This window comes from Fusarium subglutinans, assembly GCF_013396075.1.
Source record: "Fusarium subglutinans strain NRRL 66333 chromosome Unknown NRRL66333_c0000135, whole genome shotgun sequence".
Classification (NCBI taxonomy): domain Eukaryota; kingdom Fungi; phylum Ascomycota; class Sordariomycetes; order Hypocreales; family Nectriaceae; genus Fusarium; species Fusarium subglutinans.
The window spans coordinates 1517-14442 of record NW_023502198.1 but is presented as its reverse complement, the minus strand read 5'-3'; the positions used below and the strand labels follow the sequence as shown (position 1 = coordinate 14442).

At 49.8% G+C, this 12926-nt stretch overlaps 5 protein-coding genes across 5 annotated transcripts; 2 read left to right on the top strand and 3 right to left on the bottom strand.

Annotated features, from left to right (window-relative positions):
- Positions 1-337: 337 nt before the first annotated feature.
- On the bottom strand, positions 338-1609 carry FSUBG_9125 (abc1 containing protein; the record flags this gene model as incomplete). Its single annotated transcript, XM_036687605.1, has 2 exons — positions 338-1126; positions 1175-1609. 2 exons carry the CDS (start codon positions 1607-1609, stop codon positions 338-340), a joined length of 1224 nt encoding a protein of 407 aa, XP_036535359.1.
- Positions 1610-3011: 1402 nt separating this feature from the next.
- Positions 3012-4427, top strand: FSUBG_9124 (peroxisomal membrane pex13; the record flags this gene model as incomplete). Its single annotated transcript, XM_036687604.1, has 3 exons — positions 3012-3063; positions 3177-3656; positions 3712-4427. The coding sequence occupies 3 exons, from the start codon at positions 3012-3014 to the stop codon at positions 4425-4427; spliced, it is 1248 nt and encodes a 415-aa protein (XP_036535358.1).
- Positions 4428-5256: 829 nt separating this feature from the next.
- On the bottom strand, positions 5257-7677 carry FSUBG_9123 (tRNA-dihydrouridine synthase 3; the record flags this gene model as incomplete). Its single annotated transcript, XM_036687603.1, has 3 exons — positions 5257-5338; positions 5415-7316; positions 7367-7677. The coding sequence occupies 3 exons, from the start codon at positions 7675-7677 to the stop codon at positions 5257-5259; spliced, it is 2295 nt and encodes a 764-aa protein (XP_036535357.1).
- Positions 7678-8525: 848 nt separating this feature from the next.
- Positions 8526-10043, top strand: FSUBG_9122 (Tip elongation aberrant 1; the record flags this gene model as incomplete). Its single annotated transcript, XM_036687602.1, has 1 exon — positions 8526-10043. One exon carries the CDS (start codon positions 8526-8528, stop codon positions 10041-10043), a length of 1518 nt encoding a protein of 505 aa, XP_036535356.1.
- A 587-nt stretch (positions 10044-10630) lies between these two features.
- FSUBG_9121 (mitochondrial hypoxia responsive domain protein) lies at positions 10631-11385 on the bottom strand (the record flags this gene model as incomplete). Its single annotated transcript, XM_036687601.1, has 2 exons — positions 10631-10692; positions 10752-11385. The coding sequence occupies 2 exons, from the start codon at positions 11383-11385 to the stop codon at positions 10631-10633; spliced, it is 696 nt and encodes a 231-aa protein (XP_036535355.1).
- Positions 11386-12926: the final 1541 nt, after the last annotated feature.

Below are 12926 nucleotides of genomic sequence, written 5' to 3'. Positions count from 1 at the left end.
ATTTCAAAAGTATGGTTTTTCTTTGTTTCTGCAGTGACGGGGATAGGTGTGATTCGGTCCTCACATATACGTGGATCCGCGATTTAGCAAGCATGGGATGGCGTTTGATGAGTCTGGTCGAGACGGATTGATTTACATGGGATTATGGTGAGGTAGTTGTCCTGGCCAGTCTACGGGATATGATATCTGCCAGGTATCAAGGTAGACGAGCTATACAGCCATGCACTGGGATGGGAAAATGGGAATGTGGCACAAGCCTAGGTATTATGTAGTCTACACAATAAATTTTGATAGTCTGTTCAGACACCGCGCATGTCTTTTTCTCCCCGGGGGAGTGTCATTTCAGCACTGGCTTCCAACCTTGACGCTGAACAAATTTATCCACGCACTCGTCTTGGAGAATATCAGCTCCCAGCCGTCCTGTTAATACACTACGCTCATGATCTGGCCCCCGGACGTAGAATGGGTATGACAAGCGTCCATCATTGCTCTGTTTGTTCTTAGTCTCCGTACCGTCTTCGAGTTTCCAAACCGAACGGTTCTTGATTCTTTCTTCCACAAACCCACAAGCCGGGCGATCAAGTGAAAGATACCATCGCCGTTGATGTACACTGCCGATAGTGTTGGAAGCCCCTGGATATGCACTTGTTCTGCGGACCTCTTCATCTTCAAGCTCACGTATCTCGCGTTCCATGGCGGAAAGGTCGTCGGCGTTGGTTCCTGCATCAGCGTTGGAAGGGACATCCTCACTTGCATCGCCCTCACTGTCCTCATCACTCGTCTCAGGTTGCGTCTCTGCCTGGGCATGACGACGACGCCGTTTCCGAGGTGTTTTTCCGCTCCTTACTCTACCGGCCACATCTTCTGACCTGGTCAAACGAAGGTTTAGGACGTATGGATCTGGTAAGCGCGATCCGTGCAGTCGAATACGGATCTTGCGGTTCTGGAAAGCGGCGTGTAGAAGGGCTTGCTGTGTTGGCGCAGACGATGGACCTGGTGAGGACGTTGGAGAGGACGGATCAGCCGTTGGGGCATGCTTGCTCTGACGGGGGAGGATGCTATATGTTCCCGTGTCCCAGATGAGAAGCGATCCGGTTGAGGCTGAGGCAGTCTCTATGAGATGGTTCTATGAATATATTAATTCTTTTCTTATGTAAAGAGAGAGACTCCATACCCAAAGGCAGTGAATTCGCGTCTCTGTCGCGTTTCGATTCAACCGTATACTCTGAGGGTCGCCCGGGAGTCCATACATGATCGCCCAGCTGGCGCTACTGGTCTCATTGATCTGAAGACGGAGGTCATAGTGCGTGCCAGCAATTGGGTGGTCATGTTGATGAATGACGAAATGAGCACCTGTAGAGCTTCCAAAGTTTTCGGTGTATAGTGAGCTATATGATGATATTGATAGTGGCGATGGGCTTGATATGTGTTTCGAGAGATGTGCTTTGAAATGTGAGAGATGGTCCTCTACAGTGGCTGATCCAGACTCTATGTCAGCAGTTGTTGGCGGTCGTGAGGGTGATGGTGAGTCAAGAGTCCATTCGAGATTTCTTTTTTTTATGAATGGATTAGAGATGAAGCCAGGACTTGGTGGTCGCTTTTCAACCATGGTGTAGGTATGTTTGTATCGTTTGTTGTTGTAGTTGAGTTTATGTTGAATCCTGATTGGCTCGATAGCTCTTCTTCAGGTAGTTCAACACGCTGGTTTGGGTAATTATTTTCATTGTTTCAAAAATCGGTTTAAAATCTAGAACGGGCCTCTTATGTTTGCTGTTTATTTTTTGTATATGCATATACATATATGTGGGTACAATCCCCTTGTGATACAGTCTTGCATGAAGTCTGTGGAAGCATAGAGGCATTCACAATAGGACCGCGACTCGCTCTTCAAGGCTGGAAGCACTAGTATACTAGAAGGTTAAGAGCGAGTAAGACAGACAGAGGTATACAAAAACCATCTATGTATAGATCCATTACCCTCATCATGGCTTGATTTGGTGGTTTGTTCGTTATTCTGTTCCTATTATATGCCATAGGGTAAGCCTAGGAGATGGCTGAGATTGACGTAAGGTTAGGGAAACCACTAGTCCTTGGAGCCGATTGTCTGTGGCGAAACCGGAAAGCATCAGCGTCACATGGAAACTTACCTTACCTTATGGCCGGCTACAACGGCCAACGGGAAACGGTTTGATCATAGTGACATAGACTAGGCAATAAAAGAAGCATCAATTGATGACTCAACCAGCATTCACGAGCTATTATATCTGGAGGAATACGATACTCGTAGAGTTGTACTCATCAACGAAATGTCCAGTATCAGATCATCAAACATCATCAAAATCTCAAAATGCAAGCGCCCCTCTTCACGAGCCGTATTGCCTTAAAAAGGTAAGAACGATGAGAGTCGGCGGAGCCTACCTAGTCTGCCGAGGTCTGGCTTCTTCTTCGGTCTCATTCGCCCCCGGATTTTTCTTCCCTTTTAAACTTGAATGCGCCTGCTCTACGACGGCCGGTAACGTAGCCTAGGTTAAGGGAGGCCCCACTATTTTTTATCTCTAATCAACTCCATCTTTCTCGGCTTTTCGCCTGCGACAATCTCGTTTCCCTCCTCCTTCTCATCACCTCCACGCCCACGCCCGTCACCATCGCAATTTTTGCGCGTCTTTATATTCTCGAGAGATAGCGTCCCTCTCACTCTTATCAGATCTCGGTCTCGGCGGCTCTTTTCCCCGTATCCCGAGGCAACTCCGTTGTCCCCGCGCGCCGCGGTGACGCTAACTGGGGCTGCTGCATATAATCACGGAGTCAGTCTCCGATTTTGCGTCCGGTACCCTTTCCGAGGTCCACCACCAAACGTCACGAGGAGTGGCCAACGACCAAGACAAGTCTGCTTTACTAGGAGGCTCAACAATTAGTCCACTCTAATTCTGACACTCTAATACCGTTTGTCGGTACTCCATTGTCCGAGCCCGGCTTCTGAACCCTTCCTCCTTGCGATAACAAGAAATATCATGGCCTCTCCACCCAAGCCCTGGGAGCAGCCTGGCGCGGCTGCGACTGCTGGTAAGTCGCATTCATCAATTCTTCTCTCTTACTATTCCATCTTCCATGTCCTCTGCAATTCGCCTTCTCCTGACTCCCCGCATTGAAGAGCCTTCCTACTCACTATACTCTAGCCACATCGCCTATCTTGCCGTCAGTTGCGTCAGGAACTACGACATCAATCACCGATTCGTCTTCTGCCCCTCCGCTTCCTAATCGACCTTCGTCTCTCACATCGACGGTAAATCAGAACGCTGCCAATTACAGCAGGATGAATACCTCGCCGTATAGCTCAATGGGGGGCGCGTACTCCTCACCCTATTCCAGCCCATACTCGCGGTTTGGCATGGGCGGTATGGGCGGCATGAGTGGCTATGGAGGAGGCATGTACGGTGGAGGATACGGTGGCTACGGAGGAGGCATGTATGGAGGTATGGGCGGCGGTATGTACGGTGGTGGCATGGGAATGCCTGGCGACCAAAACAGCTTGACCAATACCTTCAACAACAGCACTCAGGCTACCTTCCAAATGCTCGAGGGTATTGTCACAGCCTTTGGAGGCTTCGCCCAGATGCTTGAGAGTACCTACATGGCTACTCACTCCAGCTTCTTTGGTAAGTTCTTTAAACGTGTGATGGTTCAACAAGAGAGTCAACTAACAGTCCTTAGCCATGGTCTCTGTCGCTGAACAATTTGGCAACCTGAGGGATACTCTGGGCTCCGTGCTGGGCATCTTCACATTGATGCGCTGGATTCGCACATTGATTGCCAAGCTTACTGGTCGACCGCCGCCTGCCGATGCGACTGCCCTTACACCAGCTGCATTTGCACGCTTCGAAGGTCGAAGCGTTGGCCCAGACGGTAACCCACTTCCTGCGAAGGCTAGCAAGAAGCCTTTACTCTTCTTTGTCCTGGCCGCCTTTGGCATTCCTTATCTCATGTCAAAGATGATAAGGACGCTTGCTGCCTCGCAAGAGCAGGAGCAGAAGCGTCTTCAGGCCCAGGCCATGGAATCACAGCAGCCGGTCGACCCTGCTAAGCTTGAGTTTTGCCGACTCACCTTCGACTTCCTCCCTCAGCCTAACACAGGCATGGAGCTTGAGGCCAGAAAGGGTGACCTTGTTGCCGTCCTAAGTAAAAACGATCCCTCTGGTAATCCAAGTGAGTGGTGGCAGTGCCGATCCCGCGACGGCCGCTCAGGCTATCTTCCATCTACCTACCTCGAAGTCATCAAGCGCCCGGCACAAGAGCCCAAGAAGATCAAGGCCGCGCCTAGCGAGAGCAGCCGTACAAACTCCCTAACCAGCTCGATTGTCCGCCCCGAGGATGGGAAGAGCGACTATGCTTCTGCTGACGGCATGCAAAGGAGCCACTTCTACTCATAGAATGCTGTCAGCCACGTTGAAAGCGTTGATAATCACATACAAAGACGACAGCTGTACGATTCTGTCTCGGATATTGCAAGGGTGCATTGGTGATTGGATTACAAAAGTCATCACGGAGTTGTTGGGTGGGTTTCATACACATATTATATTGGATTAGTTCCTAGCGTTCGAATGGTTTCGTCATGTCTTGCGATACCTGGGGAAGCATAACTCCCACAAAGATATATCTATATATTTTCATATTTTCACTTTTTACAATCGAATGAAGCTCGAATGGCGTTTCTTCAGTATGAGGCTGTTCGGTGCCAATGCTCGCATGTCAAATTTGGTGAAACGTGCAAACCCTACAGGACTCAGCAGAAACTCATGAACCGCATGGTAGATCTTCCAAACAATAATAGCAGCAAAATTGAAGACAAGCCGGGGTTTCAAATCCGGGAGTGTTAAATACCTAGATGACTGGAAGACCATCGTTAATTTTAACGTGAAAAGTGCTGCTCAGTAACACGGCTATCTCATAACCATTCACGCCGAGTCGAAGTATACTCGCAGTTGTTCTCTGCACATTTATTTGATCGATACCAGATCAGACTTTTCCGTTATGACACAACTTTCGGATTCACATCCCCGTTTCCCCCCGCAAATAGGGCCTTCATGGACCCGTCATAAAGACATCAATCATCCATGCTCTGTGGCTATCTCCGTCCGGATTCCTTGATAGCAAATATGCGCACCAAAAATCGACCTTTTTCACCTCAAATAATTCTTCACAAGTTCCCCCTCTGCGCCGCTCGCCTGTTTAATGCTTTAATTTTTTTTTAATCGTTGTTTAGCCCTCGGCCTCATAAGCGTTGGACTTATGCTTGGGCTGGAACTTGAACGTTGGGTGGACGGGGCCAAGGAACATCTCGCTGTGAATAGCCAGTTAGCATACCGACCTAAGAAAGCAAATCCATTGTGCATTGTGCCTCAAGAGGATGAACATACCTGATCTTGATCCAGTCCCTGAAGTTGTTCGACGCCATAAGCGTTTCCATTTCATCTCTCCCCTCGTACTTGGGAGGTCGGTCATTGAGGCACGGTGGGAGATACTCTAACAAACCAATAGGGACGTAGCGGTGCGTAAAACTGAGCCACTCGAGAAGGAAACGGCGAGTGAATCCAATGCCGAGCTCATCAGAGCCCCAGGCGTCAAGGCCATAGCGCACAAACTTCTCGATGTAGCGTAGACGCTCGCCAGATGACTTGTCAAGGTACTGGCCCTTCTCAATCTCCTCAAAGAGCCAAGGCTTGATGAGGGCACCACGGCCAATCATGACGGTATCGACACGAGCCTTCTCAATGTGCTCATAGTATTCGGTGTGCGAGTAGCAGTCACCGTTGCCGAGGAAGTACATGCGGCCATCCTTGGCGTTAGGGAGGCTACTGGCATCGGGCTCAGCGATGGTGTCAGTCAGGCTGTCCTTCTGCTTGTTGTAAGTCTTGATGAGCGCGGCGCACTCGCTGATGTAGCCCCAGTCGGCCTTCTTGGTGTATCGCTGCTCACGGCTGCGTCCATGAAGAGTCAGGGCCGCACATCCAGGAGCCCCAAGTCGTTCTCGGTGCTCTCGTGCACCAAAAGCCAGTTTCCCGATAAGCTGAGTAGCCGTAGGACGGGAGTTTCGGATACCAGTGCGGATCTTGGCAGTGATAGGGACCTCTCCTGACACAGCGTTCATGCCTCGAATCATACGCTCCAACTTGCCTGAGTTTTCGAGAAGCGCCGATCCACCGCCAGACTTGAAGACCATATCAATCGGGCAACCGCAGTTCAAATCGATGAGGCGAAGGTGAGGGCAATAACGATTCAGGACGTCAGCAGCCTTGGTAACAACCCAGTGGTTGTTTCCGGAGATCTGGGCGCCGAACTTGATATCCTTGGAGTGGTCGTAGTCATCAAAGATGGGAACAGAGCCTGGGTTAAACTTGGGGGGTGAAAGCTCCGACTCATGAACCTTTAAAAGTGTCCAATCAGCCTTTGTTCCCTGGATGAGAGGCATACTCAATGCCATCTCCGAGTATGTGAGCTGGGCTCCAAGCTCAACGCAGAGTCGACGGAAGGGCAAGTTTCCTTGGGTGGTGAGAGGTGCCAAGGTGGGAGTCTCTTGGCCGAAATAGAGACGGCGCTTCTCAGAAGGCTTAAAGGGGGGGTCGACGAAGCGGGCGCGTAGATCTTCGATACCCTCGGTGGACTGATTCTTGCGACGATTCATAAACTCCTCACTCAGCTTGGCTTCCTTATTGAGCCAAGTGATGTACTGGTCAGATCGTGTAAAGTCGGTCCGCTTGCGGTTGAGATCAATCTTCTTATCCATGCTGACGACGTTGGAAATAGCAGGTCGCTGCTCCTCGGATCCTTCATCTTTGGGCTCACCGTTCTCGCCGCCATTTGCTGAAGTGCTTATGAGCACCAACTCTTTTCGGCCGTCCTCGTGCTCGATTTCCTTCATGTGGCTCTTAACAAAGCGGCACTTCCAGCCTGAGGGGCAGTGACCATGAGCCTCGAACACGGGGCATTTGCCATCGAAGGTCTCAACATCACCTCGGCGGCCTTCCTCAAGATACTTTCGAATATCATGGCAGAGTCTGCATCGATCACCGAACCTGCATTCTCTTGGAGAAAATTCAGGGTAGAAGGCTCGACTGTTACAAAGACGAAAGGCATCGTCAAATTTGCCAAAATCGCGCTCTGTGTTCTGGCCTTTCTTCTTCTTCTCTTTATTTCCCTTGCCCGGCTTTCGATCACCATTCTCAGCATTTCCTTCGGCGGTGCCGCGTGCCTCAGCTGCGTCATCGTCGTTCACAGCATCGTCGGACGCATCTTTCTGAGCTGACATGTCTACAAGATACCTTTGACTTGTCAGTGTATCTCTAGAATGGGTCTACAGTGGGCTTCTCACTCTTTCTTGATAGGAGCAACGCCCTTGCTGCGTCCATCGACGTGCTCAGTCTTGGGGTCCTGCTGTGGTTTCGGGACCTCATTCTCCTTGTTGCCATTTGTGGCTTGCTCATTCTCCTTAGGAGCGGGTGCATCGTGCAAATTCTCTCCTGGAACAGACTGAGACGGGATCGAATCGTTAACCTTAAGTCTCTTCGAAGCCCGCTCTTCATCCTTTGTCGAGGTTGTAATGTTGCTGGCATCAGCTGCAAGTTCTGCATGCGCATTGCCTGGGGAAACGCCTCCCATATGAGCGTCGTGTTGCTCACTCATGGCAAAAGCGGCTGAGAATGGTCAGTTTCTGAGAAAATGCATGTGTTGAAAGAAAATTACGAGTTCATAAAGTCGCTATGAAGAGCGACTAAAAGATTTATGAGGGGAGAGTGTGTAAGAGAGTGTGTGAGGAAAAGAGAGAAAGGCAGGAACGGAAGGGGAGAAAGAAGTGTAAATGCCTTTCTCGCTATTACAGTGTGTGAGAAAAATTAGCTTACCTCTTGCACTGCTATACACAAATTAATAAGTGATTGTTTTTTTGAGAGTGCTCGTTCGGTGCCAGCTGATGAAAAGATTAGTCGTCAAAACCGAGATCGACTTCCATAAGGAAAAATCCTCGATTGTTGGTGTAACTAAAACTGTACTAAATTCCCCTAAACCTACTCCGTATTTCTAGGTCTTATGTGCTATGAGGTCAGTGAGAGGTCAAATGTATCAGGTACGTTAGACGCCTGAGGGCCTCATCTCCGCACTTGGTTACAGGGGCCAGCCTCGCTAAAAGTGTCCCAGAATCAACGACAACAAAGCTAGGAGGTACTCAGGTACTTCGATCCAAGACGACCTACCTCAACCCCAGCTCCAACGTTGCACGATCCCTACCCTTCGACATCTTTTACATACTATCACCATCACCCTCACCGGCTCGTCTGCCCCTCCCTTCACTTTACGTTCTTGGCAGATCGCCAATTGGCTTTAGCTCCAGCTGCCTGCTTTTAATTGCATATTGTTCGTTCCTTTTTGCCAGCTTCACTACTCTCACTCATTCCACCTTTCCCCCACCTCGACCGGTTCAAGTCACAAGCTCAACGCCCTGTCCAGGAAGGCAATGAAGAAGAACCTACGCAGTCATGGCGGATCCGAGGAGGTCCCCCGATAAGTCGCATCTTAAGGCGAAGAGCATTCAACAACAGCAACAACGATCACCTGCTCCGGCTCCCACAGCCACACGGCCGACCTTTGTCGACGACGATTCCGACGATGATGACGAGTCTAGCGATCAGATGCCCCTACCCAGAAGCCATACACCAGGTCATCTTGCCAGCAAAAGCATACAAGCAAATCGCCGAAAGCCTTCCGATCTTTCTATCCGGCAGCGCTCTCAATCCGCATCACAGACCGCCCCGCAAGGAGCTCCTACCTCGAAAGCAGTCCCCAAACCGCCGCATTCAATCTCAGCCGGTGCTGGCGATGCCTCAAGTGAAGGAGATCGACATAATCGGCGACCAGCGGCTTCACGGTCGACATCCGCCATAACCAGCCGAACGACTGCACAAGCGACCGCTCGGTATGCATCGCATAGATCTCGGATATCACAAGACGAATACACCGCGTTTCCGTCACTTCCAGATCCCCGGACGGCCCCAAACGTCGACGTGGCTCCAGCATCTGGCATGTACTGGTCCAAGGCACCCGTGTCGGGCGCTCCTCACACCTCATTACGAGCACACACAACAACAATCATTGGCTCCAACGTTTATGTATTCGGCGGCTGTGACTCGAGAACATGCTTCAACGATCTATACGTCCTGGATGCCGATTCTTTCCACTGGTCTATACCTTATGTCGTTGGTGATATACCTGTTCCTCTGAGAGCCATGACATGTACTGCCGTAGGCAAGAAACTCATCGTGTTTGGCGGAGGTGACGGCCCGGAGTATTATAACGATGTCTATGTCCTGGATACAACAAACTTCCGGTGGACAAAGCCCCGTATTATAGGAGATAAGATGCCATCGAAGCGGAGGGCGCATACTGCCTGTCTATACAAGAATGGTATATACGTATTCGGCGGCGGCGATGGGGTCCGAGCTCTGAATGATATCTGGCGGTTAGATGTTGCTGATGTCAACAAAATGTCATGGCGGTTAGTGTCAAGTTCAGATAAGTCAAGTCCTGGGTCAAAAGACTATCGTCCCAAGGCAAGGGGCTACCACACTGCCAACATGGTGGGCAGCAAGCTCATCATTTTTGGAGGCTCTGATGGCGGCGAATGTTTCGACGATGTATGGGTTTACGACGTTGACGCCCAGTCATGGAGAGCAGTCCCTATTCCCGTTGCTTTCCGCCGTTTATCACATACGGCCACAATAGTCGGCTCCTATCTTTTTGTCATTGGTGGCCACGATGGAAGCGAATACTCGAATGATGTCCTGCTTTTGAACCTGGTCACAATGACATGGGATAGACGCCGGGTATACGGCAAAGCACCTTCGGGTCGTGGCTATCACGGGACAGTGCTGTATGATAGCCGCCTGATTGTCATTGGAGGTTTCGATGGGAGCGAGGTGTATGGCGATGTTATGCTGTTAGAGCTAGCTGTGCATGCATATTATTCGCAAATTAGTCATTTTACCATCGAGGTTTAGAGATATGAGCTAATGCAGCTCCTTTGGATATATTAGTGTGTTTGATCATCAATTTGTTGTTCTGGAACGGTAAATGGACCCTTCAAAAAAAAGGGCTAATAAGCAGGGAGTCGGTGGTGCAGATCTTTGTTAACTTAGTCTAAAGAATGAGATGCTGGGTCATCTTAATATGCCCTCTGTATACACTCGTAAGATAACGATGCTTGCTTGATTCTTGCTGTCACGGCTACATATGATACATTGGATGCAATTCAAACCCCAACCAAACATGTTCCAGACCAATTTTAAGAATTGTAACTCCAAGGAACCATCCCACCCGCTCTATGCGCATAGAAAAGACAAAACAAAAAGCAGTTTGTTTCAATGACTGTCCCAGTTGATAATAGCCATTTCCTTTCCATCCCAGTCCATTGGCTCATGAAACTTCGATTTGTTGGTGACAAATATGCAATATCCAATTTCCAATTTCCTCCTGTGTTTGGCGACTTATGCATGGCGTAGTATTAATGATGGATTTGAAGGTAGTTTGTGTCGAGGAATGGTTTTTGTAGAGTTGCTTTTGTCGTCATAAAGATAACATGTTCATTTTAAGCCTTGTTCTCAGCTTGCTTCTTAGCGGCCAATCGTCGCTCCTCAGCAGCGACCATATCTATTAGCCCAGTTAGTCACATAATGTTTTCTTTCTGCGAGATCTTAGAGGCGACTTACCCTTCCAGAGGTCTTGGCCCTCGTACTCCTCCTTGTGGATCTTCTTCTCAATAAGTCGCTTGTGCTCGGGGTCATCGGGATCGAGGACCATGACGGTCTGCCAGCGACCCTCACCCTTCTTGGCGTCGTTCATCTCGAAGACAGCTGAGACGATGAGAACCGCGAGTGTCAGACCCTGAGCATACACACGGGCCTGTACGACCTTGTTGGCTGTGTTCATGGGTGAACGGCTCACGAGCGCGAATGCGACACCCATGGATGCGAGCCACGAGACAAATACGATGGAGTAGCGGTTCTCCTTGCCGTACTCCATGAAGCGCTCCCAGGTCGTCTGGTTCTCGCGAACAATCTGCTGGGCACGCTGGGTCTGGTCTTCATAAAAGTTCATGGGGTTCTGCTTCTTCTGGAAATCCATAGACCAGCGATCGGCGTTGATAATGGCGCCAAATGTGCTGGAGGATGTGACGAGGAACGTTCTGAAGGGGATTGTGAGGCCGCGGAAAGCAGGGTATCGCCTTGAAGCAAACAAGACACCTCCAACACCCACAGCGAGACCAAGACTACCTCCGATGAGACCGCCCTTGACGACAGCTGAGTAGTGCGCCTCCTCTTCTTCCTTTGTAAGAATCTTCATGATTGCGATTTAGGGTTGGACTGGGATTGAGGGAAAAAGACGGTCGTGGGAAAGGCGGCAAATTTTGTAGACAAGAGACGGGATTTCTCTCAGGACGCAATAGTTTACGGTGTTTTGTTTTCAGGGCGAAGGTGGTGGTGGTGGTGGTGGTATGATAAGAAACCGAACGAGGTGGGTTGCAGCGTGGTTTAAGCCCAGGGTGGGTCAACTGAGAGGACGCTGAGTTTCAGTACCTGGACGATGTCGTAAACGTGAGGTGAGGTTGATGTTCTGGCGTCGTGATAAATTCGTGAGGCTTGCGATATGCGAGTAGATGGTGTTTTCTGCAATTGATGAGTATCTCAGATCCCCTCTTACTTATCCTCACGTATATAAATGGCAGACAAATTTTCATGGCCGAGTGTACCGTTTTTCTTGTATGACGGTAGATGATGTCAGTTTCTTCCGAACTCGTCCGGCGCAAACAGTCACCGAGCTATGCCCGAGTCGCCGAATGGGCTTCAAATTCAAACGAAGACTGCCTGTAAGTAGAGAACTCCGAGGATATGCTACAATGAGAGGTCTTTTTCCAATATTCGATTGAATTGAGCATCTGATTGCTAATATTACAGAGCTGAGTATCGGCTGCCCCGGGGGCAAACCACAATCTCTTGTTATAATGCAAAACATGCCATCATCGAAGACCAGACGGGCGGTCGACCACTCGCTCTCCGTTGCCAGCGACTCATGCCCCTGTATCGCCCGCGAGGGTCCTGAAAGGGCATGGCAGCACATACACTGTATCTTAAATATAAGGTAAAGCTCGATTATGCCGCAGAATGCCGTAACAAGCTTGCGAAAGCAGCGGCAATGATGGCGGCGTTCTGCGGTAAAAGCGGCATAACAGTGTTCAATTGTGTAAACGCGATGCCGCACTTAATCCGTTCTCATGGCGCTAAACCTCCACAATAAACCAGGGGTCTTCTAGATCGTTTAATCAATAGGTACCCGCGGTTGGCATCTCGGCATCACCGTCGAAATCCCGGCGTCGAACGATATCTCTACCGGTAAGCAACGCCTCTGGTTTTCGTCAACTCTCGGGTCGTCGGGCTATGCCAGGTTCTACGGGTTACCGGCGTTCATAACTCGGCATGCTTATGTGAGGTCGCCGTCTAGATCCGCGTCTTGTCTCGCCTCATGTCTCGCTTCATGCCATGTCAGGTCGGAGCGCCCCGAGAAACGAAACGCCTCATGGCCTGACATGGGGAATGTTCCGGGAATGATGAGCACTTTGGTCTTGGGCGACCCTTGACCAGGTATGATTGGCCGGTATCAGTGTATGCTAGTCTTAGTTACCTACCCGGGACCAGTTTAACATTCTATAGTCTCGAGGTAAAGTGCAAGGCTGATCTGTCGACTCTCGAACGATAGTCAGTCGAGTAAACGAGATTATCTCTATGAATACAGTAAATTCTATTTAGTTTATTAAAACAGCTCATTGTATGTCAACTTTGTTGAAAGAGGTGGGCTTTACATGCAGCATACTCGAACCTCTTAGTATC